The sequence below is a fragment of the Numida meleagris genome, chromosome 3 (assembly GCF_002078875.1).
Source record: "Numida meleagris isolate 19003 breed g44 Domestic line chromosome 3, NumMel1.0, whole genome shotgun sequence".
In the NCBI taxonomy this organism is placed as follows: Eukaryota; Metazoa; Chordata; class Aves; order Galliformes; family Numididae; genus Numida; species Numida meleagris.
Genome location: NC_034411.1, coordinates 106,815,375 through 106,839,141, shown reverse-complemented (window position 1 = coordinate 106,839,141; position 23,767 = coordinate 106,815,375). Strand labels below are relative to the sequence as shown.

The window sequence follows — 23,767 nt, the reverse complement described above, 5'->3', positions numbered from 1 at the left end:
TAGTTTTTGCGTGTCACCTTTACTTGGAGTTTATTTTCTGTAACTTAAATACCCAGCGCAGCTGTTGCAAGGAATTCCGTTCTGCTTCAAAGGCAGACTGGGCAATCTCCACCAGGCAGAGCTGTAGAAGGTAGGCACAAAAGTCTGAATCTGTCCTTAATGTGAGGTGTTTTTGCTTTCAGGCTGAAAACCAGGACCTCAGCCAAGTACGGACTCTCAGCACAGCCGCGGTTGGTTGACATCATCGCTGCTGTTCCGCCGCAGCACCGCAAGGCGCTGGTGCCCAAGCTGAAGGCCAAGCCCATAAGGACGGCTAGCGGGGTAAGCACGAGGTCATTCTCTCCATCTATCCACCACCACCCTCCTCTGCTCTCAGTTGGGGTAGGTTTAATTGTTTCCAAAGACAAGGATCTTGAATGCCCAGAAGCTTTAATGAAGGCGTGCTGGCTGCAGTGCCAGCTTCCAGCTTGTGTTTTCAATGATGTGCCCACAGGGCTGTTGCTTTCAAAGCTTTTGGGGGAATAGAAAGAGTGGAGATGTTTACTTCAGAGCAGTGTATCTAGCTTATTAGTTGCTGTAGAAACACTGTGGCTTAAACAAAGGTAAAATGCTAGGATTAATGCATTTCTTTAAAAGGTCTTTCAAACTGGAAGCAGCAGTAGAGGTACAGCTGACACTCAGCTGTGTGCTTATAAGTTTTCTGACTGTACATGTAGCATACCTAAGCTGAAGTTAAGAAAAAAAGAAGCAACAAAACCACTAGAAAATCCCAGAAGTGCTCTGTTTTTATAAATGAACTATCTGAATTTCATTAAGAATTTCTTCTCTGTGGTTTCTCCTTTCTTATTTCTAGTTATAGAATATTTCATTGAGCTCTTATTTCAACCAGAGTTTCTGAAAACTGGAAATGTGGTATCCAAGATGGGTGCCCCACATGAGAAGACACTAGAAACCTTCAGTGTGTGTCTCTCTTATTCCCCTTGCTCTGTAAAAAGGGAAGGTAGCTTCTTATGTTACGCTTACGTTTGATGTGTGAAAAGCTGTGTGAGATCAGCCTGCAAAAAGGGCTCATCTCAGTTAGGTGGAAGGAGGAAGATATTTTTATTGTCCTTCTTTAGTCTTTTTCTTTCTCGTTATCCCCTCCATTTTCATCTTGCAGGGGGCATTATTGGTGCACTCTCACCCTTGCACTGTCTTAGCTATGTGCTAGGTGGTCCTGGTGAATCCCTGCACGTGCACCAGGGTATCTTTTCAGTAGGGTTATTAATCACATTTCATAGGACACCTGGTTCTTCATAAAACACTATCAGCTTGTTCTGAATGGTGAAAACACTTAATGATAGGATTTCTCTTTCTTGATGCATTTGTAATCTTCTTTTTCTCACAAGTTAATGGGCAGATATTTTAGGTGGCAGGCTGAGCAGAGAACATCTTTAAATAGTGTCTTGCAGATGCACGTAGTTACATAGACATCATCATGCACTTCATTTTTGTAACTTCAGAAGCAATTACTGTAATTTCTCTCTGCTGTGATTCTGCTTATTACAGATTGCTGTTGTGGCTGTGATGTGTAAACCACACAGGTGTCCACACATTAACTTCACAGGCAACATATGTGTGTAAGTATGACTGACTCGGGTGACCTAAAACAAGACCATTTCCCTGTATTTTTGTATAAGTTTGGATAGACTTCCTTTCTGCACAAGTGCAAAGTTGCAGATTGCTGATACTTGTACGTCACACTAAAAGTTAACCTGTTTGCCATTTTTCTTCAAGCAGAAAACCTTCTTTCATTGGCCAAACCCTTCTTAGTAAATACACACCTTTGTGAATGTAAGAATCAGGAGAATATGTGAATGACCCTCAATAAGTTGTATTGCTGTCTATGGGTCTATGGGTGTGTTGTGTTGTTCTTGTGAGAGTAGGGTGGGTATGTAGCAAGGTGGGAGAAGGCTCAACAAAAAAGAAGCAGGGCATAATCTAAAAAGTTTGAAAGCTGCTGAACTGAAACCCACCTGAGGGGGTACAGGTGTTGTCTGCCAAAAAACTTGCTCAGTGCTGGCGTTGCTTGGCTCTGGAACAAAATGAGAGCACAGATGGAAGACCTGTAGCTGCCAAGAGCTTGCGATATTAAGGGGATAGTTTCAGAGTTTTATTTGAATTGAGGAACTCAAGCTCAGTCTACCTTGAGCTATGTTGCCTCTGTTTTTTGACCTACAAGTCTGTGCTCCTGAAGTCTCGTCTGTTTTTTGTGGGTTTTTTTTTCTCTTCCCGAGCATATCAACTCATCTATTTAAAAGCATTGCTTTTCTCTTCCACTTGTGACTTCTGAAACGTCAGTGCACCTTGCTACCAGCTGCCTAACAGAGCGAGCTGGCTCCGTTCTTTCTTTTTTCCCATGAGCAACTGTTGTGTTTGAGATGTTCCAGGTAATGACGTACATGAAGTCTCTTCAGCTGAATTGCCCAACTTTCGCCAGCCAATTAATTGCGCCGTGGTAATTTGGTAATTAATTTTATAATGGTGACAGATGATTTGGGCTGAGTTTGCAGGGCAGGCGATAAGGAAACAAATCCATTATGCTGTGAACTATGTATTTCTGGTTTGACTGCGCTGGCGTTTTGACAGCTCCGTTACCTGTCTGTGTTCAGTACGTGCACTGTCAGCCTTCCTGCCTCAGGCCTGACTGCAGAATGACTGTAGATGGGCCGTTAATCCCATAGCTCTCAAAAGAAAGCTGAGGATACTTCAGGATAAATTTATTTTCCTTTTAATTGCTGTCTGCCACCTACCAGTCCTCTCATTGCTAGCAGTCGTGCTGTGATTGCTGTCTTTCCTGCCCTGTCAAAGAGTTTCAGACCAACCTGTGGAGGCAGCAGTTGTCATTTAATCCCAATCACAGAAGCATTTGAGTTGGAAGGGACCCTTCAAGGCCATCTGGTCCCACTCCCTGCACTGAACAGGGCCACCCACAGCTCCATCAGTGCTCACAGCCCAGTCCAACCTGACCTTGGGTGTCTGCAGGGATGGGGCACCCAGCACCTCTCTGAGCAAGTTGTTTCTGATTGTTAAACAGCTCTTTTTAAAACCTAATAATCTGTAACCATTCATCCAAAACTGTAGGGCAGCTCCCTAAAATAATTCCACGTTCCAGAACCGTGCTCACTGTACATTTTGCTTCGAGAAAGTTTTACCAGCGTGTTTTGTGTGGCTGTGGTCATTTGACAGGTCTGGGTTGGTTTTGACTCCTCATTCTCATTCAAGTTTGTGTTCCCCTGCCTTTCTGATGAGAGGTAGGATTTTTAGAGCAGTGCCTGCTCTGCCTACACCCTTCTATATTATATATCAGTACTTCAGACAGGTAACAGTTGTAATTGCATGAGTTTGATGCCTGTTTTTTTTTGCCTTTTAATATTTGCAGATACTGCCCAGGTGGCCCTGATTCTGACTTTGAGTACTCAACACAGTCTTACACTGGATATGAGGTATTACTTCTGTCTGCCACAGTGCTGTGCCCACCCTCTCCATAAGCTTGTGTTAGGCTGCTCATTATTTCTACAAATTCACCCACGCTGCAAGAATAAGAAACATAAAACAGACTTTCTAAGCGCAGAGGTCTAAAGCAGCTCAGCTACAAGACTGGAACTTCTTTATTTATGTATTATTGCAGCAGTTGTTTCTGTTCGTTTGTCTTGCTTCTGCTCATACTATTCTATGTGTACTATGCTGTAGAGCAGCCTGTGCCTCCGAGCAGGGCAATTGCCACTCCTGTGTTGCAGCTGTGTGGGACCTGCTGGTGTGGGAACAGCTGTTAGCTTGAATTTCCAGCTGTGGAAGGTGATGAGTGAGTGAGAGCAGTTGAAGGTGACATTACTGGCTCCCCTGGGGCTCTGCTGCATGCAGCTTGTTGAAACGAATATTAGCTGTGGTTCTACAACAGTTGTCAATCTGTGTCAGATTTTTCCTAACTAAACAGTCCAGCAGAAGCATAGATGTTCGCCTGCGGCTCTGAAAGGGTCTGAGGGAAGGGTACAGAGAAGGCAGAGCTGTATCCCTTCCTGGAGCTGCCCACAGGAAGGGTGAGAGGCAACAAGAATGTCTGGGAACGTGGAAAATTGTGACTTAACGTAAGAATATTTTAATACGAGGGTCATCAAACACTGCAGTAGGGATCCAGGAGGTTTTGGCATCTCACTCCTTAGAGGTACTCAAACAGTGGCTGGATAATGGCCTGAGCATCTTGCATTACTGCCTTCAGTTCTGCCAAACCTGCAGGACCCCATGGTCTAACAAAGGTTGAGCTTTGAAAGAAAGCTGCTTATTGAGGTAGTGCCTCTGGAATTCCATCTCTGCCCTTAGAATATCCTGATCTGAGAATGTGTCTCTGTGTCTGCACTGGTATCTCGCTAATACATGTAGTGAGCTAAACCAAAATAGCTCTCTCCTTTTATCTGCTGAAAGTGTAGCAGCAGAAGATGTCATTGTGACTACACAAAAGGCTCACAGCCATTGCACAGATACAAAGTTGTAAAATGCAGTCTGGATTAATTTGCTAGCTGGTGATGCAGCATCCTTTCAGTATGATTTTTTTTTTTCAGTGGTTGTTCATTTTTTCAGTGACTTGAAATTCATTTCTTAAACATTATCACAAAGCAGAAGAATCCTGTATATATGTAACTGCTTTATAACTCAAGTTGTTTGGGGTATGTTTTAGTCATTTGTTTAGTACCAACAGCATGTGGGAGTTGTGCAGGATGAAATGAGCCCTTATCCTGTAGAGCTGTTAATATAACTGAGATGAAACAGCAAACCAACACATGATGCACAAGCTTCTTCAGAACTTTATATTTGAGGATTGCTAATAGGCTTCCATCAGCCTGTCATATAGAGAGGAAGGTAGGGGCTTCAAGTGAAAGACTGTATTTAGCTTAAGGAGTGTTCAGCCGAGCTCTAGAGGACTCTCCTTGGATAACTGTGGGGAGAGCAATGAGAAATTGAAATGAACAGTACAGAAGAAACGAAACTTTGGAAAACATTTTAGTTGTCATTTTGCAGTAGTTTTCTTTCGAGTCACTTCGGAGGTTCTTTACCCATCCTGATGTAATAGACTGAAAAGTTAAAAAGCTGCATCATTCTTCTTCTGTCGTCTTGCCATCTCAGAACAAAACTGTTTTTGTTGTCATTTAAAAAAGGGTTAGGGAGCCAAATTCAAACGTGCAGTTGGATGAGTTCTCTGGTTGCGAGTTTGGAGACTTTAGGGTTGAGTTTTTGTAACAGTAAAGCATCCGTTCCAGTGCTTAAAGTTGTCTTTTGTTTCCTTTAACAGTCTTTAATTCCGTTAACTCTTTTTTAAGTTTTCTTTGTGTTTCTTTAGCCAACATCCATGAGGGCCATTCGGGCTCGGTATGACCCCTATCTCCAGACCAGACATAGAGTGGAACAGGTACATTTTGACAGTGAAAGGGGAGCGTGTTGTGGTTGGGATGGAAGTGATGATGATGCTTTGAATTGCCCAAGGTGGTGGGTGGGAAGGGTTGTGATCGGCAGCACTTCTTCCAGCTGGAAGCCAGTCGCTAGTGGTATACCCCAGCTGTCAATATAGGTTGGAGGAGATTTAGATTAGATATTAGGAGGAAATTTTTCACTGAGAGAGCAACGAGGCCCCAGCACTGCTGCCCAGAGAAGTGTGGGTGCCCCATTGCTGGAGGTGCCCAAGGCCAGGCTGGCTGGGGGCCTGGGCTGCCCACAGCAGGTGGTTGGGACTGGATAGGCTTCAAGGTCCCTTCTAAGCCAAGCCATTCTGTGGTGCTGTGACTCTGTGATGGTGAGGGCAGTAGTGTGGGACCTCTCTGTGAATGAGCTACGTGTTGGAGCAGAGCACACTGTCATTGAGCATGCAGGTGACACAGAACTGGGAGAGGTTTTGATGCACCAGAGGTTATGCTGCCAGGACAGGCTGGAGAAACAGGCAGCCAGCAACCTTGGGAAGTTCAGCCAGGGGAAATGCCAGGTGTTGCCTCTGGGGAGGAGCAAGCCCAGGCACCGGGATGTCGTGGGGGCACCCAGCTGGGAAGTAGCTTGGTAGGAAAGGTCCTGCTGGACACCACGCTGAAGATGAGCAGCCCTGTGCTCTTGTGCAGAGAAGGGCAGCAGCCTCCTGGGCTGCATTGGAGGTGCTGCCAGCAGGGCAAGGATCCTTCCTCTCACCTCAGTGCTGCTGAAGCCACATGTGCAGAGCTGTGCCCAATTCTGGGCTCCCCAGGAGAAGGCCAAGAGGCTCCCTCTGGGCAGGAGCACTCTTCTGCTGTGTGGGTGGTGGAGCACGGACACAGGGACCCAGAGAGGCTGTGTAGTGTCTGTCCTTGGAGATCCTTGATGCCTGTCTGAACACAGTGCTGAACAAATTGCTGCTTTGAGCAGAGAGGTTGGGCTGTGTGACCTTCACAGGTCCCTTTCAACCTCAACTTTTCCATAATTCTGTAACTCTTAAGTTAACCTGATGGAGCTGTAGGTGTCCCTGCTCACTGCAGTAGAGTTGGACCAGATGACCTCTGAAGGTCCCTTCCAACTCAAACGATTCTGTCGTTGATCCCCATAGGGGAATTATTTTCAAACCTTTTAATTGTCTAAGTGTTGTTTCCACGAGGTAATTAACAAACTTTGAACCTCTTGTAAGGTGTCATCTTTTTTGAACAGCACTTGATTACTGATGGGAGACCCTATGACAACAGAACTTCAATTTAGTTTTTATGCCACTTGCTAGTTCTTGATCATTATTTACATGTAGAATATATTTCTGAAAGTGCCTCCCCAGATGATGTTTTACTTTTGTCTTCACTGGAAGATTAAAAGATCGGATTTTCAGTCCTGCTCTAAATTGGGAGATTTGCTGTTTATGTCCAAATCCATTGGAAAATTTGCTGTGGGTTCGGTGTGGTCTCCTTTTTCCACACAAGCTTTTAAGGCCAGTTCTACATGGAGTGAAGCAGAAGTGAGGAAACTTTTCCTACTGGCTGCACTTAAGTCAGCTTCAAATGGGAACATCTGTAACTACGCTGGCAAGCTGCTGTGCTCAAATTACTCCGCTTTGTCAAGAAAATCTGATGCGTGGGGCACAGTGTCTGTACTGTGCAAGAAGTAGTAATCCCTGGGTTTCTTGAAGGATCCTAAGGAGCCTTTACAAAAGTGTTAATGGTTTGTCATCCGTAGGGGATAGGGACAGCTGATGAAGGAAGCGGTTTTCAGAAGAGTGGTTCAGCTGAGTGACCGGTCGTTTTTCTCTGGTTCTTTTCTAGCTGAAGCAGTTGGGTCACAGCGTGGATAAAGTGGAGTTCATTGTGATGGGTGGAACTTTCATGGCCTTGCCTGAAGACTACAGGGATTACTTCATCCGAAACCTTCACGATGCCCTGTCGGGTCACACCTCCAATAACGTAGCGGAGGCTGTCAAGTAAGGACCTTGGTTTTCTTTAGTGTAATTATTTAAAAGTGTTCTTGAGCTGCTGTAAGAACAGAAAATACCGAATACAAGTATTTGGGTCTCATTTTTTTTTGACAGGCAGTGTTTATCCCAACATGTATTTAGGCACGGAATATTTATAGCTCAATTTCCAGCCCTGCTGTGCGTTCCGCGTAGCGCTGCGGTTTATCTGTTTTCTCAGGTAGGAAGTGCTAAAGCTTTTTCTAATTTTCTGGCATTCCGGCTGGACTTCTGCCTTTTATGCCTCATCACCTTGATTTGGAGTTGTGACGAATCGCATTGCCATGGGATTTATTGCCTTTCTCTGGGAAGGGGAGCTGATCCCGGCTTGGAGGGAGGCCAGACGTCAGCTCCCGTAAGGGATGACTCAGCCCCGAGAGCGTCACTGCTCCAGAGCTCTGCACCCCTCACACTCTCCAACGCAGTTACCCTTGCGGTGATTCTGAGTGACAGGAGATGTTCTTCTCCCTTTACAGTAGATGAGGTGAAAATCAGAGACGGTTTCGTGGACGCATGCTTTGGTTCGCCAAATGCACAACTTTCACCACTTTTTGCAGGGTAGAGCTGGGAAGGATATGACATTCTGGAGCTCTTAGAACTAGGTGGTTATCCCTGCTGATGGTCTGAGTTCACTGACTTGTTGTCATATCTCAGTGCCGTGGATTTTTCTTGATCCCACTGTCAGCTTCTGAAGCAGTCGGTTTTAAAGCTGGTTAGGACTAGCCCTTGTCCAGCCTCACGTCTGCCTTCATATTTCAAAGCTGTAATTTCATTTGGTTTTCCTCTGGAGGGCAGCAAACGCTTCTGCTCTTTTATTTTTTTCTTTATTATTATTATTATTATTTCCTCATTCAGACACCAGACAAAAAGCGCTGTGCTGCTCTTTGCAAGAGGAACCACCAAGGCCATAAAATCACTAACAACTTGGGAAACGGGCTGCATTATTTTGCTCTGATTGTTGAGCAGCTCATTACAGGAGAGGGGTGGAGTTTGCAGGCTGGCTGTTCAGTTTGATGCCATGCCTTTGTATATGTCAGGTGGTTCAGGACACGGTTACTCAGTGCTTTCTGCTGCAGGTGCCTCGCTAATATTACTGGAGATGAAACTGCTTTTGGTGCCATCTGTCCTTTGCTCTGCAGATGACTGAGGAAACTAATTACGACACAGACTGTGTCACTAAAGTAATTTTAGGTGCATGTGAAAACGAAGCAACTCTGAAGTCAGCATGCTGCCTTGCAAGTACACACAATGAGCAATGAACCTGCACTAACAATGTGGGCTTTTCTTCTCCAGTGGATAAATAAAGCTATATATATATATATATTTTTTTTTTTTAACATAAAATTCATGTTAAATGCTCAGTAAATGGAAGCATGTGGGAGTTACTCAAGCTGCATTTCGTAAGTATTCTAGAGGCACGAAAATCGTGTTGGAGATGAATCAGACCTTTTTAAGCTTCTTACGTACAGCTGTTGTCCTGTGTCACTGCGGTGCTGCTCTGTGATGGTCAATGACACTTGGGATAAATAAATGCAACTTTGCATGTTTCTCTTTGTACTTGAGGTTTCAGTCCTTCTCCCTCGCTGCTTCCATTAGTAGAAGCCGTACTGACGCTGTTTTTATTGGTTGATTTGCCTGTAACCTGGGATCTGGTCTCTCGTCCCTTCTTTTTAATGGCAGTGTGGCAACCTTGACGTTTTTCCTCTTCTTCAGAATAGTTAACTTTGGATTTTGTGCAGTGATCTCCTGCATGGGAAAAAGGCCTTCAGCCAGGTTGTTTCTTTTAGAAGCTTTTTTAAGCATGACATTGGATCAAACCATCATCTACCTATAAAGGCTTCAGTGCCCCTAACTGCAAGCCCAGTCTTTTCCCCTTCAGTCCGCTCTTTTCTTGACTTTGTCCTAAACTTGTGGTCTAGTTCCACATCAAATGCTGTCTCCCCAGTGAGCGTGGTAAGCTGACCTTCACTGAATTGTACAGCATCAAAGGACTCATCCTCTTGACGTAATCTTGAATTTTTCTTCGTAGAATACTTTGTCTTCGCTGCCCTACTGCAGCATCCAGTCCCAGGTAATCAGATAAAAGGGATGTGACCCCGTGTGGTTTCAGCACTGTGACTGCAGCCTGCCTGGAGGTATCCTCTGCTCCTCACAAAGCCAGCACTGCACGGCTGGCTGAAGAAACAAGTCCTCAGATTGTGTTGGCCCTCGGACTCCTGCTGGCGATCTCAGCTGGCTCCTGGCTTGCTTGGAGATCTGGAGTCTTACAATCAATCTGGCCACACGGTAAACCCCACAGCTGGAAAGCCAGCAGTGCATGTAGGGAGCAGGCTGTCCCAGGGGAGTGAGGCTGCAGCCAGCTGCTGTGGGATAAATAAACCTCAAACTCTAAGTGCAGAAAGCAGGACCTTCATGGGGGTGGCTCAGAGCAGCGAAGCTAGATTGCTGCTTTAAACTGAACTCCCTTCACATCTGTATTTATAAAGCAGGAGGAAGATCCTTTTTTGTTCATAAATGGACCTGAAGTGAGCTCAGTCTTTTTTTTTCTTTTTGTAACGGATGAGCATAGAAGCGACCTTATGTACATAAAAGAACCGGACAGCTACAATGTAATTTCAAAAAGATAAACAGAGAATCTGCGAGACTTTCATAGGGAATCTGTTGCAAGTGGAGGAAGGAAACAAAAATCCCTGAGAAAGCGTTGCTGATGTTTAATAGTTCTGCAGTACCTTCCCATTGAGGTAACGAACACGTTTTAGACTATTTGGACAGAAGTCTTTGCTCGAGGTGCTGTGGTATGCTTCAGAAACGAGCCGGCCAAGGGATGAGGAGGGGCTGTCTGCCTTTGCTCTTCGGTGAGGACAACGAGAACGTGAACCATGAAGGTGTGAAATCCACATGCAAATGAAAATAACTTCTCCCCAGCATTTTGCTCCTCTCACCTGACCTGTGAGTCATTAGAGGTGCTGGACGTATTTAACTGCAACTGTGACTCACCACTTAACCCTGGGGGCTGAGCACCTCTTCTCCGAGCCTGGATCTGACTTTTAATTAGTGACTGGGGCTGCAGGAGGACTCAGATGGGTCCGTCTGGACTGCGCTCCCATGCAGCTCCTTGCACTGCAACTTCGAGCCTGGCTTCTCTACGTGTATTTAAGACACACAGGAAGTATTTGTCAAATCTTGCTTTTAACAGCATCCTGGTTTTTTTTCTGATGTTCCATCTCCTTGTAAGTTGTGTTCCTAGAGGCAAGGCAAGGAGGGAATGAAACTGCTGGAGCCTCTCTGCAGTGTGAGCCTCTTGTATTGCTGGTGTTTATGTAACGGTATTTGGGTATACAGCAGGCGTAAGAACTGTTTCCATAACATGTCCATTAACCAAGGCTCATTTTCCGTGTGCATCAGAGCTGACACCCAGAACAGAGCTCAGCTGGCTGAGTTGGATTCTCTGTGGAGCAGCTGCAGCTCCTGGTGTTGGCCAGCAGTGTAAGTTCCTTTCTGCTCAGGTTCATCATGCCTTGCTTTTGTCCCTTGGAAAAGACGCACTGGATCTAACTGGTTCTATGGTTTGTGTTTGCACGCTCAGCTGGGCTGGGGAGCGAGCAGCAGTGCTTCCCTCTGTCACAAATGTTTTCACTGTGCCCCTGGAGAACTCCTGTAGGCATCCCAAAAGCCACACTGATCTTCTGGCAGGCTGGAAGCAGATGGATCCAGCTATGTGAGGGCCTCCTCTGAAAGAGGGGACGCAGGTTTTAAATAACTGCTCTTTTGGGGCTGGGTTGTATCTCCAGTTTTAAGAGCTGTTGGCATGTCTGGGGGAAAAAGACTCAAACGCTGGTGGTTGCAGCAGCACTTGGTTGCCTGTTGGAGTCACTGTCCCTGGAGGTGTTCAAGAGCCATGGAGATGTGGCACCGAGGGACGTGGTCAGTGGGCATGGTGGGGGTGGGCTGGGTGATCTTAGGGGCGTGTTCCAACTTTAATGATTCTATGGTTCTCTGGTTGGTTTGAGATGTGAAGCTCCTGATGCGTTCTAAAACCCAGCTGGCAGCTTGAGTGCACCAGGTCAGGAGAACCTGTGAAAAATGAGTTTGATTAGGTTGTTAGATGATGTGCTTTCTTAAAAGATCCATATATTAGAATCACAGAATTGTAGAATGGTTTGGGTTGGAAGGGACCTTAAAGATCATCCAGTTCATGTATCAGTAATCATAATAGAAGCTGCAGTTTCTCTGCAGGAAATGGTGAGCGTGCAGGCTGACTGCCCCTGAGCAATTCCTAATCTTGCTTTACAATAGCGACGAATAAACCCATCTTTAAAAGGTCACTGTTGTCAAAGCTGAGGTCTGCTTTAAATTTCCCATTCTTAGGACTCGAGGAGTTTTGTAAGATGCAGGTTTCTGCGGAATGTTGCTGTAATTTTAGCGGGGTTTAACTCATCTCCTCTTGGTTGCCTCTTAGGGCACAGACGTGCAGTGGGGTAATGTAGGGTAACAGGTGAGCACGTTGTGCCTGTGCTGCTCACCTTGTGTGTGTATTTCTCTCTCTCCTCCACAAGAAACTAGTTCACTATGAATCTTAAGGAAAGAGTTTTAAGCACACATGCATTCCCTTAGGGTTAGCAGAGGCTAAGGAGTATCTACCGCCTAGGTGGCTCTACAGGCATATGGTGCTTGTTAGGCTGATGTGTCTTAATGGTGCTTCCTGAGTACTAATTGGGACTCCAGCAATGATGACTGAGGGCTTTGACTCATGAGCCCCAGCGACTGATGCTGGAGCGATTTAGAAGGTCACTGTTCTCCTTTATCTACCTCGACCCTCTGCTTGAGGTGACCGCTTTCAAAGCAGCTGTCCACCCGTCAGCTGCCAGAGCTCACCCTGTGCCAGATGAATGGAGCTGCAAATTGCCCTGCTGCAAATTGCCCAAATGGGGTAGTCAGATCTCACCTCTTCACTCACCGTAATGAGTAGGTGCTGTGACAGGTAAGCTCTTGCATCTCCGGCACAGACTGCTTTAACTGCTGTTTTAAGCCCCATTGTAACTGGAATTTGGGCAACTGGGGTGTGGGGGTGCTTTGCCTGCTCTGCAACTCCCCCTGAGCAGGCAGCAGCTCCTGGCAGAGCAGGGAGCAGATAGCAGGAGGCAGCAACAAATAGCTGTGGCTGTATCCATCAGAGCTCGTCTGTCACATCCCTCCTTTTGCTGTGCCAGGCAGGAGATAACTGGCTGCTGGTTTGGTGCCAGATCATTTGCGACAGAGATTCTGCCTAAATTTCCTTTTATTCCCCGAGATTTGGAGGCTGGTTCCTAATGTTCTAGAGAGGTGGGTGGATTTTCTTTGTTTCCAGCTTTTGATGCAACCTTCTCATGGTGCAGGAGCAGCATTTGCTGTTAAAACCTGCTTTTTTGGGGTATCTAACCCTAAATGTCTTCAGGATGGCTTACATCCTGCTGGCAGAATTTGAGATGTACCCTGAAGTTGACTGGCATTCATAGGTTCCCTCTTACTTCGGCGTTGCTTATTTCCCTACTGCAAGACCCCAACCCAACTTCTGGCTGCTGAGGTGTGATTTGGAAGATGCTGGAGTCCTTCCATCAGATTGCATCCTAATCTTGCCACAAGTAGCTGTTTATCTTTTTCCTCCCGTCGCTATGGAAAGTGATTGCCTATCCTGTTCTCTGTCCTGTTTGCTATTTCCGCGGCGTTTTTTTCCTGGTGTTGAATACTCAGGTTTGTGCTCGAACGCTGACTGGGGACTGTAGGCTGAGGGATCCATACCCACACGTGTAACAACGCATCTGCTCTAATGTGACTTCAGGTTTTCTGAGGGGGACGTTGGCACCAAGGTGGTTTTGGTGTAGGTCTGTGAGCTGGTGGTGTTTATTCCTAACAGTCACTGGAGCTACCCCAAATTCAGCCGTGTTTGTAAACCTGTATTTCTTCTGCATTGGTGGAAAGGACGATGGCCGTAGCGGTCATGACATTGTCAAAGCTAAATAATGAATTTCAGTGCTTTTTTTTTTTTTTTTTTTTGTCCATTTTCAGCAAATTACTGCTGAACACCTGCCAAAGGGAATACTTCTCTCCTTCTTGCTGCTTCGCTGCTGCGTGTGTAATTTGGCAAGCATAACAAGTTCTCTGGCGACCCGCGCTAAAATGTTAATGCTAGGATGGGATGCGAGCGGTCAAGTGGGATTGGGAACTGGGAATGGAGTTGATTCGTGGCTTGGTCACCTGTGTGAATGTGAACTTGGCCTGTTTATTATGCAGTTCAAATCCTGCTGCTGATCCGAAGGTAAAGGCACAAAGAGAAGATGCATCGTGTGCTAAATCAGTGTTCTGGCTTAATCTCCTCAGGCTTCTCTGACACAGAAAGCATTGCATCTTCCTGGGCATCACAGAAGGAGCCACCCCTCTGCAGGCACGTGGATGTGGTGTGGAAGCAATCCCTGATGGATGCCCCCAAGCCCTGGGGACCTCTTGTGTGACCCGTGCTGCCTTTTCTCCTTCCTTTAGCAGGGATTTTTTTCCAGCCCAAATTAAAATGTGCTGGTAAAACTGAGTTGCTGTTTTATCATTCCCTCTGCAGCGCTGTGCTTGCCTCATTGGTGTTGTAAGCTGAGATCCACTGCCTTTCAACAGCACAAAACTCGTTTCAAAGATAAGTCATTTTCTAGTAATATGGTGATGCAGTATGCACAAAAAAAAAAAAAAAGGCAGGTTTAATCTTCATACTTGTATGGAAAGATGTCAGGAAGTGGTTTTCCTGTGACTATTTAGCAACGCAGTGCTACACAGAGCATGGGCTGTTTGCTTTTGAAACCCTCCTGGAATGTGATGCAGATAATCGTAGAATCATTAAGGTTGGAAAAGACGTCTAAGATCAAGCCCAACCCCAGCCTACCCCCCACCATGCCCACTGACCACGTCCCTCAGTGCCACATCCCCACGTTCCTTGAACACCTCCAGGGATGGTGACCCCACCACTCCCTGGGCAGCCTGTGCCACTGCAGCACTGCTCTTTTGGAGAAGAAATTTTTCCTCATATTCCACCTTTTTTCCGCCTCCTCCTGTCCAAACCACTCATCTAACACAAGTGCCCACTCACTAGCTTCACTTTGCTTGTACTCCCTTTTTTCCTTGTTTTACGTTATCTCCTCTCTGCTGTATTTATCTCAGTGTGATCCAGCTGTGCCCTTTGCAGGGAGGAGTAGCAGTGGTAGGAAGCTAGAAGCTGAATTACTCTTCCAAAGCAAGGTGGAAAATTGCTCATTGAAGATCTGGAGCTGTGACAGGTGACAAATGGAGCCCAGGAAATAACTCTTGGAGTCTGATGCAACAAGTGTCTTCTTGAACATGTTGTAGAGGAAAGAAATGTATGTATATTTTTTGTATCACTTTTTTGAGAGAGCTTGTATTGCTGCTTTATAGGTGAGGGAGTTAGTTTGGCAAGAGAAGAAGATTAGCTAAACCATAGCTTTTCGCTGGCAGTTTTGGCTGATGACTGCTTTTTATTAGCTCTGCTTATAATTTTATTGCTACAATTCCTTAGTTTCCTCAAAGCAGCAATCAAGCTGTTTTCCTTCCTCAAGCTCAGTTTTTATCGGAACGTCAGGCGGGGGCGAGATGAGTTGTGTGTAATAGGCTGGATGCAGGAACTACAGAGTGAGGTCTTCACTGGACGCCGTCTTTATGCGACAGTGGCTCTTAGGGCATTTAGTTGTCAGAACTGAACGCGGTACTGCAGTGGCAGAAGTGGTGATGCTCCTCAATAACAGCAAGGAAGTGGTTGTTACTAAGAATATGCAACTTTCCCTAGGCCACGGTGAGTCAATACCAGGACTGAAATTGGAACGGGATTTTTTTTTTTTTTTTTAATACGCATAACTCTCACCTAGTGCAATCTTTCTCATCAACTGTAGCAAGAAAAGCTTCGACTTCAGTTTAGATTTAATAAAAGAGAATGTCACATCACTTCTTTCATAATTTTAGATCTAAGCGTTTTTCTCCCCAATCCCTTTTTAGCCTGTGTCTATAACTGCATATTGACTATTCTGCGGTAAACTGTCTATATAATTATGACTTGATCGTTGTTCATATTGATTTGGTAACAGGCATTTAAATTGTTGTTCTTTCAAGTTTCCCTGAACTAAATTGCACAGCAAAGATGTGAGAAATCAAGCGCCAGTCGTGGGCATCTCCCAGTGCAGGTTTTCTGCCAAACAGTCTTTGTTTGGCTGTGCGGAGTAGGCTGATGAGCTGCCCGCGTCTCGGTGTCACTGTGGTGACATCGTTTGTTGCTCGTGGGATGTGATGTCTGCTTCTGTGCACTTGGATGAGAAGAGAAAGGGACATAGAGTAAAACACGTCCTGTGGGAATAGCAGGTATCGATTGCCTGGTAGAGGTGGAATTGAACTAAAGGTCAAATAAGATTGTATTGGCGTCCACATAAGGGACAGTTAAAATGGGGCTAAAAAGCCACTTCTTTTTGGATTATATGTTGTCAGGTGGAAAGACACCAGAAAGACAAAAAAATGACCAAGATGAAGTATTAACCAAATGCAGCCAACAGCTACACCTTCTGCTTTTTTCCCTCTGTGTGGGTCAAGGTAGCCATGCTGCACAGGACTGATGCTTAAAACAAAGAGTGGGATTCTATATTTAGGGTTTATCCTGCATGACTGGACAGAATTTCCCAAATTGTTCATAAGAAGTGCATTTGGTTCATTCTAAAACTTCACAGCTTGAAGCGTCTCCAGTTTTGTTGCGTTGTGCTGAACATATTTTTTTGTTTCCAAGCTTTGCTTCTGCACCACAAACTGGCAAGTGCTTTTGAAAGTAATGCTGTTTGGGGTTGGTGACTCTCATGTGTGGGCTTTTTTCCCCACTTCAGGAGACATCTGCATGGTTTGAGTACCCTGGGAAGGTGTGTGATGACTGTTTTCTTTCTCAAATGCTGAAATTCAAAACTATTTTATTTTTTTCAAATAGGAGAAGAGCTGCTGTTTGGCACAGGAAATCTTACCCTGTAGAAAGCCCAGGTCTTCATAATGCCTTCAAGCTTCTGGTCATATTTATCACTTATAGAATCATAGAACCATTAAGGTTGGAAAAGACCTCTGAGATCACCAAGCCCAACCCGTTCCCACCATGCCCACTGACCATGTCCCTCAGTGCCACATCCTCATGGTTCTTGAACATTTCCAGAGGTGGTGACCCCACCACCTCCCTGGGCAGCCTGTGCCCACTTTTTCTGAGAAGAAATGTTTCCTAATATCCAACCTGAACCTCCCCTGGCACAACTTGGGGCCATCATCTCTTGTCCTATTACTGTCACCTGCAAGAAGAGGCCAATCCCCACCTTTCCACAGTCTCCTTTCAAGGAGCAATAGGGAGCAATGAGATCTCCACTGAGCCTCCTCTTCTCGAAAGCTCTTCTCAAAATTTCTTCCGTGGCTCCTATTCACTGTTCTATGAAAAGTCTTTGAGGATTTCATTCATGATTTCCTTTCTTTGATTGTCATTTTCAAATGCCGTTAGCGGTAATTAAAGGAGGTGAAAAAGTTTGTAGAAGCGTCATGAGAGCAAGGGTGGCAGTTTTACAATAGCTGGTTGAGTATGTAGTTAGCTCACCTGTAGTGTGATCCACATGTGGCTCATAGAACTGTCTGTCCTGGCTGCTGGAAACCCAGGCTAGAATGCTCAGCATGTGTTGGGCTAGCTGCTTCTTCCATACACGTGATGGATGTGGTTTGGGATTTGTATAATTTTTAACATTCCTTTATTAGTCTGAAATTTAAAGCATTTGGCTCACGGTGAAGGTTGGGTGGGGTCCTGGGCAGCCTGATCTAGTGGTTGGCAACCCTATCCATGGCATGGGTTTGGAACTGGATGGGCTGTTTGAAATGGCCCAGGGTTTCGATGGAACTTCCAGGCTGTAGTGGTTGTCTTTGAAGCATTTGGCAAATATGTGAAACCTTATGTGGATTTCCCAAAGTGAGGTCTTTCCCCAAAGCTTCCTAAAGATTGTGGGAAGAGATTAAAGGTCTTGCATGCATTAATGATTGAAAGAAGTTGGGAGGGAATAAGTCGTCATTTTTTACAGCAGAGGAAAGTCATTAGTTGGTGCCCCAGAACAATCTGTGCTTGCACCTGGTAGAGATAGGCTTAAATAATCTGAAAAATGTTGGCACCACAGTTCACTGTGGTGCTGGGTTCTTTGGAGCAGTAACAGTGAGCTGCCTGCTGAGAGCTGCAGAAGGCCTTCACCATGCTGACTGGGTGGGTGGTGAGGGACCAGGTGAAAATCAGTGCAGATGAAGAATGCTGTGTGCAAGGGTTCCTGTTTTGCTGCAGGACAAGCAGCTCCAAGCTGGCTAACGCTACCCAGGAACCCAGGTAACTGTGAGAAACACAGACATGTGTTTCAGTATTACTTAAAAGACCAGCTCAGTGTGAGGAATTATAATGAAGGGAATTGGGAGAGCGGAATGGGAAATAGTGTTCTGCTTCTGCATTGTTCAGCAGTGTCTTCCTGAACTTCAGCAGGTGTCAGCTCGAGCTATGTTTGGTTCTTCCTTTTAATATTTAGACGGGGGGGAGGAAAATGATACTGTACAACTTGGGGGGAAATATCAGAGTGATATGATGGAGGGTCTGTAAAATGCTGTGTATCGTGGGGAACAGGTAATTGTTGATTATCTCCTGCAGCTCAAGGACTGGGACCCCCAAATGAAAGGGGAGTTCAAGATGAAGGCAGCACTTCTGCAGTGGGATGCACAGGTGGGCTATGGGGAGGGACTGAACGCATCTGTAGGGAAAAACTGTGCAGAGTTGCCAAGTGCTAACGACACCTATTACTAAAGACATCCCTGGAGAGAAAATTAGGAGTATTGTAGGGAAGCACCACCGCAGCTTTCCCTGCTTGTGCTGCTCTCACGAAAGCACCTGCAACCAGCCATTGTTGGACAGAGCTGGGCGTAGCAGAGCTTTGGGCTTGCTCAAGGGGCTGTTGGTGTTACTGGGGCTCATTGCTCCCCCTGTAGAGCAGGTCAGCGTGTTAGTGGAGTTCCAGCTGCTGTCTGAAGGCGGCTCTGGGGTTTGTGTCTCCCTTGGCTACGGTGCCAGGAGGCTGGCACTTGTCCTGCAGCCTGCGTTCTATGAGAAGCTTGAAGAGTTCAGCCTCCAGTGCTGCCACTTGGCTCTGCTCACTGAGACAGGTTTGAGAAGGGCAGAGAGCTAGCATAAGGGAGGAGGAGATAAGCGCTCTCCTTCCCATTTAAGGCTTATTTCTAGGGTGTTTTTTTTCCCTCAAACCTTTCGCTTTGACAGAGAGGTAAAACAGAGGTTGTAACTTGGCTCTGGGTAGAACCATGCATATGCAATTTTTCTTGTTTGAAATATTTCACTCTAGCGTATGCTTATTCATCCTGGTGTTTTCAGGTACAGATTGCTGGTAATTTGTAGCTGGCAAAAACATGATCTGCATTGCTGTCGCCTTGAACTTGATGGACGGGAGCTCACAACATCAGGCACCGATGTCAGAGGTCCTGTCAGGGTTCCTGCTCACAGCCTTTTTTATTTTTACCTCCTGAGCTAAGAAAAGCCTTTCAGGCCCTGCTCACGTGCCCTCTGGGAGCAGGCAGTGATTATGGCGTTGGAAATAATCTCGCACGAGCCCCTTTGCCCAGCAGTCCTTCACCCATGGTAAAGGCTCTGTGAAAGCTGTGAGTGATGCAGAAATAAACCCAGTAACGCCTGCCACCTCCTCCATACCAGCATTGGTACCTCTTTGTTACAGTCAGGTGTTGAAGCTGCCTCTGCTTGTGCTGTGCTTTTGGGGAGGATTTTCTATGTCAGGTGCATTCATCGTGGTTACAGTTTGGTAAACAAATTAAGAAAGAGAGAAAATCAGCAAGGTCGGGGTTGTTTTATTTTTTTTCTTCAGAAGGGATACTATTTTAAACACAGATCCTATCATGGATTTCTAACACCAGGTTATGCAGCAGGAGGGAGCGAAATTGCCTATGAGTTATGCGTGAGCGGCATTTAGGGGAGAAAAGAGAGAACCAATATTATTCTAGCAGATATAAATAGTCACTTCATCAAAATTGGGAAGTTATATTTCAGTCAGTAAATTATTTTAGGTAACTAAGTTTTTCAGCATGTGAGAACTGAGCCTTATGGAACTGATGCTGTTAAGAAACCACAGCAGTATCTCATACTCCTGGTAGCGGTGATAAAGGAAACTCTGAAATGCTGTAATGAAAAGAGGGCTGTATGAAGCCAAATAACTGGAAGTTGAACTCTCTGAAATATCTGCTCTGGGCAATCATCAAAAATGCAACTTCTGAAACATGTCTGGTGAGTAAGCTGCCACCTCTTTTGTTTACTAGCAGGAAATTGTAGACGCTGAATTAATTACTCCAGCTGTGTTTCAGAGATTGGCATTGTAATAAAGCAGAGCTGTTCCAGATCAAGAGAAAGGAGGTCATTTGAGAACAGGTGAGCGTGTGGTGTGTGAGGTGCTTGTGTGTTCTGACAGCAGTTTGCTCTCCAGAAGCCATCGGTGTCACTTCTTTTGTCTTAATTCCATCTATAGAGATGCCGTTGCCTGTCTGGAGCACCTGTAGTTCAGGGCTCCTCTGGGCAATGCTTCTTATGGCCAAAGGCACTGCTGGGACTGGGATGTGGAGTATGGGGCACCATCTTTTGAGGAGACCACTGCTGCTGGATCATTCACTAGCAGTGATGCTGATAGAGTAGCATGAGCAGCATCATTATTTACTCCATCTTCAGGGTGGTTTTTTTTGACTTCTGAAGTCACACTGGAACATCTGGCAGGGGATAGCTGGGCTGGATGAGTTTTTCTAGATCCCTCCCTTCCTTCCCTGCAGACAGGTACACCTAAAAACTCCTTGCTCTTGGTGATCGGTTCCCTTTGGTGTTGCCCTTGAACTGTTTCTGCTGTTTCTTGTACCTTTTTCTGCCTTTGCCTCTCTGTGGACCTCCTTTTACGTACTTTCCTACTTTGAAACTTGTAAAGCAGGGAAATGTTTTAAAGGGTGTGATTACCATGCTGTGCTTGCAGCGTGTTGACCCGCTTGCTTGATTCTTAGAGTTTTTCTTTTCTGGGCTCACTGGGACAAGGCAAATCTTTCTGTACTATATGGCATCCTGCCACTGGTGCCAGCCAGGGAGTTCGGATGCTGCTGCAGTGTGGATTGTAAGTAATTGATGTTCGGGTCTCATAGCTGATGAGGCTTTTGTCTCTAGACCAAAGTTTAATCAAGGGAGAGCAGAGGCTTTGTTAAATGAGTTGTTTTATGCCAGGACTGTGCCATCTGTTTTTTCTCTAAATGAGAAAGTACCTGCAACCCTGTGTCAAACTGCCGTGTCTGGTGGAGAGGTGGGTACTTTTTGATCTAAAATCCCTGCTTATTTAAGAGGCAGATTCTGATCTGAAGGTCTATTTTATGTGCCAGCTTTGTCTGAAAATTCACTCAATTATTCTCTAATGATTAAAATTAATAATCTTTCCCACACTTCATCTTGATTCAGACGGTTCTGTAATCATACAGAAAACTCACTTAACGCTAGCTGTGTCTGTACTAATCTCAAGGTTTCTCTGTATCTCATTTCCTTCATTTCTATGGCATCTATTTTATTTGCGCAATTCAGTGCTAAGGTTAGTCTGTTATTAAAACTGTTCCCCATTATCTTGTGCTGTACACTTATCTTGATTTCTGATTGTTCTTGGAGTATGACAGATTTTCAATTCTTATTTGGGATTCCTCCACGTTGCACAGATAACAAATAAGACTGTTCCATGAAAGGAGAAATACTGTGAGGTGTTTGCTGGTTGTGAAGATAGAATTCCTTTGCACTCTTAAATTCTGGAAGAAGTCCACATCATAAATACTACCACCAGAACGAACCTGCAAACCTGGTGGACTTGTGTATATGAAACCATCACGGGGGAGGGGGGAGGGAATTCTCATAGAATCATCATAGAATGGCCTGGGTTGAAAAGGACCTCAAAGATCATTGAGTTTCAACCCCCTGCTGAGTGCAGGGTCGCCGACCACTAGACCAGGCTGCCCAGAGCCACGTCCAGCCTGGCCTTGAATGCCTCCAGGGATGGGGCATCCACAACCTCCCTGGGCAACCTGTTCCAGTGCGTCACCACCATCTGAATGAAAAACTTCCTCCTAATATCGAACTTAAACCTCCCCTGTCTCAGTTTAAAACCATTCCCCCTTGTCCTGTCACTATCCACACTTGTAAACAATCGTTCCCCCTCCTGTTTATACACTCCCTTCAAGTATTGGAAGGCCACAATGAGGTCTCTCTGGAGCCTTCTCTTCTCCAAGCTCAACTTGTTGAGTTGATCTAAATTTTCAGGTCTTTCTCTATTTCACTTCTTTTGGTCTTTGGTTAATCATGGCTTTCCTCACCTTGGTCATCACCAAGGTCATCTTAACCTTTCGTGACTGAGTATCCCGAAGTTGCTCATTTTAGAGCTGTAGATATCTGCTTTTCAGCCTCTCTGCCTAGTTGGATAGCATCTGTTCCCTATTAATATGTTCCTTGGCTAGCATGCCGTTCCTGCAGGATATGTGGCTAGATGTCTGTTGTTTTTAAAGATTAAGTAAAAGCAAATCCATCATCTCTATTATCATGATAAGTTACTGTATGCTGTTAGTGAGCTTACAGGGCTTTTTGGAACATTTAAGTGTAACATGCCTAAACTTCTCCAAGAGATTTGGCTTGGTATGGTGAGATATTTTCACATTAAGAAAGAGACGACAACAACATGTCACTGATTACATTGGTTTTCAAAACAGGCATAGCAGAAAATTATTGTCGTTGACCTGAATGATTTCTAATAGGATTCTGTTGTTTTTGCCTCTGGGCCTTGTGTTTAATACTTGTGTTAAAATAGTAATTTCTGAGGGTTGGCAGATGCTATCAATATTAGAGATGGGCAAATAAGGGATAAATCTGTATCCTATAGTAAGTTGTATATGAGCAAGCCGGGTACTTTATTATGGGAAAATGTAAAGCTGTTTTTCTAGGAATGGTGCAAGATTCTATTCCGAGAAGCAGCGAAATATCTAGAAAAGACTTAGGAGTTAAGTCACATTATCATGAGCTTTCTGTATGATTCAGCAGCCAAATTACCCTTGACTGTATAAATAGTGGAAAATTGGATAGGAATAGGCAAATTATATTCCATCTGGATTTAGTACTGGTGTGTCTGCAAAGTTCTGTGGCTGTTTTTGATATCAGAGGCAACAAGAATGCTTAAAAACTGGAGAGGGTGCTGAGAAAAGGCATGAAAATGATGTGGAGTTAATAATAGATGCACTTAATGAACGATATACAAAACTCCTTGAATCCAATCTGACACCCTGATACCTGCTAGAAGGGCAGTATAGTTGAGAACAGTTAATTTAGTAGATTTCTGGAATGTATTATGGTGATATTTTGAAATAGACCTTGCATGAGCCAACTGGGAGTGCTCCTCTCCTGGATCTGCTGCTCCCAGAGAGCTGAGGGACAACTTTCAGGTGACCAGGAGGAAAAGCCTGCTGCTTGTGGTCCACAGATCAGCACGAGGTTTGAAAGATATACTTTAAAACACAAAAACCACACACGCACAGACAAAAGTCGATATATCAGGTATGTATCCATTTGTCGTTTCTTTTTCTGTGCTGGCTGGTGAATACCCATCTGAGATCCTGACAGTATTTTAAAATAAGAGACGCTGCCAATCTGAAAATAAAAATTAGTCTTTGTCCTGATGGAAATCCGGTATTTAGTAGGTAACGTTTTAAATAGTATTTCCTGCCCCTTTCAAGTCTCTCAGCTCTCTTTTGCAGCTCACCACTGGCCCTTTCTATAAAAGCCTGGCATTCAATATATTTAATATTGAATGTCAGACAGAAGACAGTTGCTCTTTTTGCAAAGAAAGAAAACATGCTGAATATCCAAATGAGTGTTTGAAGTTCAAAAATCAAGAAAAGGGAGAACAAAAGTCAAATTTATTTTTCTCTGTTCGGGAAATGATAAAAATGTGTTGCCAGAACTGCCTTCAGTGGGTGGTTGGCTATCACATGTTTCTCTCTCTTTTCCAGTTAGTTGAAGGGAATCTGTAGTCTTCATGACATATGGACCACTTGATTCGGGCTTTTATGTTAATAAAATAAAGTATTAGGCTGCACTCTTTCTGCTTACCGCTATTGTTCTCTAAAGCCTTAGAGGCATTAAACCTAATGCCAATG

At 44.9% G+C, this 23,767-nt stretch overlaps 1 protein-coding gene across 1 annotated transcript in view; it reads left to right on the top strand.

The window, feature by feature from the left end:
* The window catches only part of ELP3 (elongator acetyltransferase complex subunit 3), an 87,591-nt gene that overhangs the window by 2,113 nt on the left and 61,711 nt on the right, over window positions 1-23,767 (top strand). Inside the window, exons 3-7 of the mRNA XM_021390613.1 lie at window positions 183-321; window positions 1,549-1,619; window positions 3,422-3,485; window positions 5,375-5,443; window positions 7,296-7,450. Coding sequence (XP_021246288.1) covers window positions 183-321; window positions 1,549-1,619; window positions 3,422-3,485; window positions 5,375-5,443; window positions 7,296-7,450 — 498 coding nt within the window. The remainder of the gene's footprint in view (window positions 1-182; window positions 322-1,548; window positions 1,620-3,421; window positions 3,486-5,374; window positions 5,444-7,295; window positions 7,451-23,767) is intronic.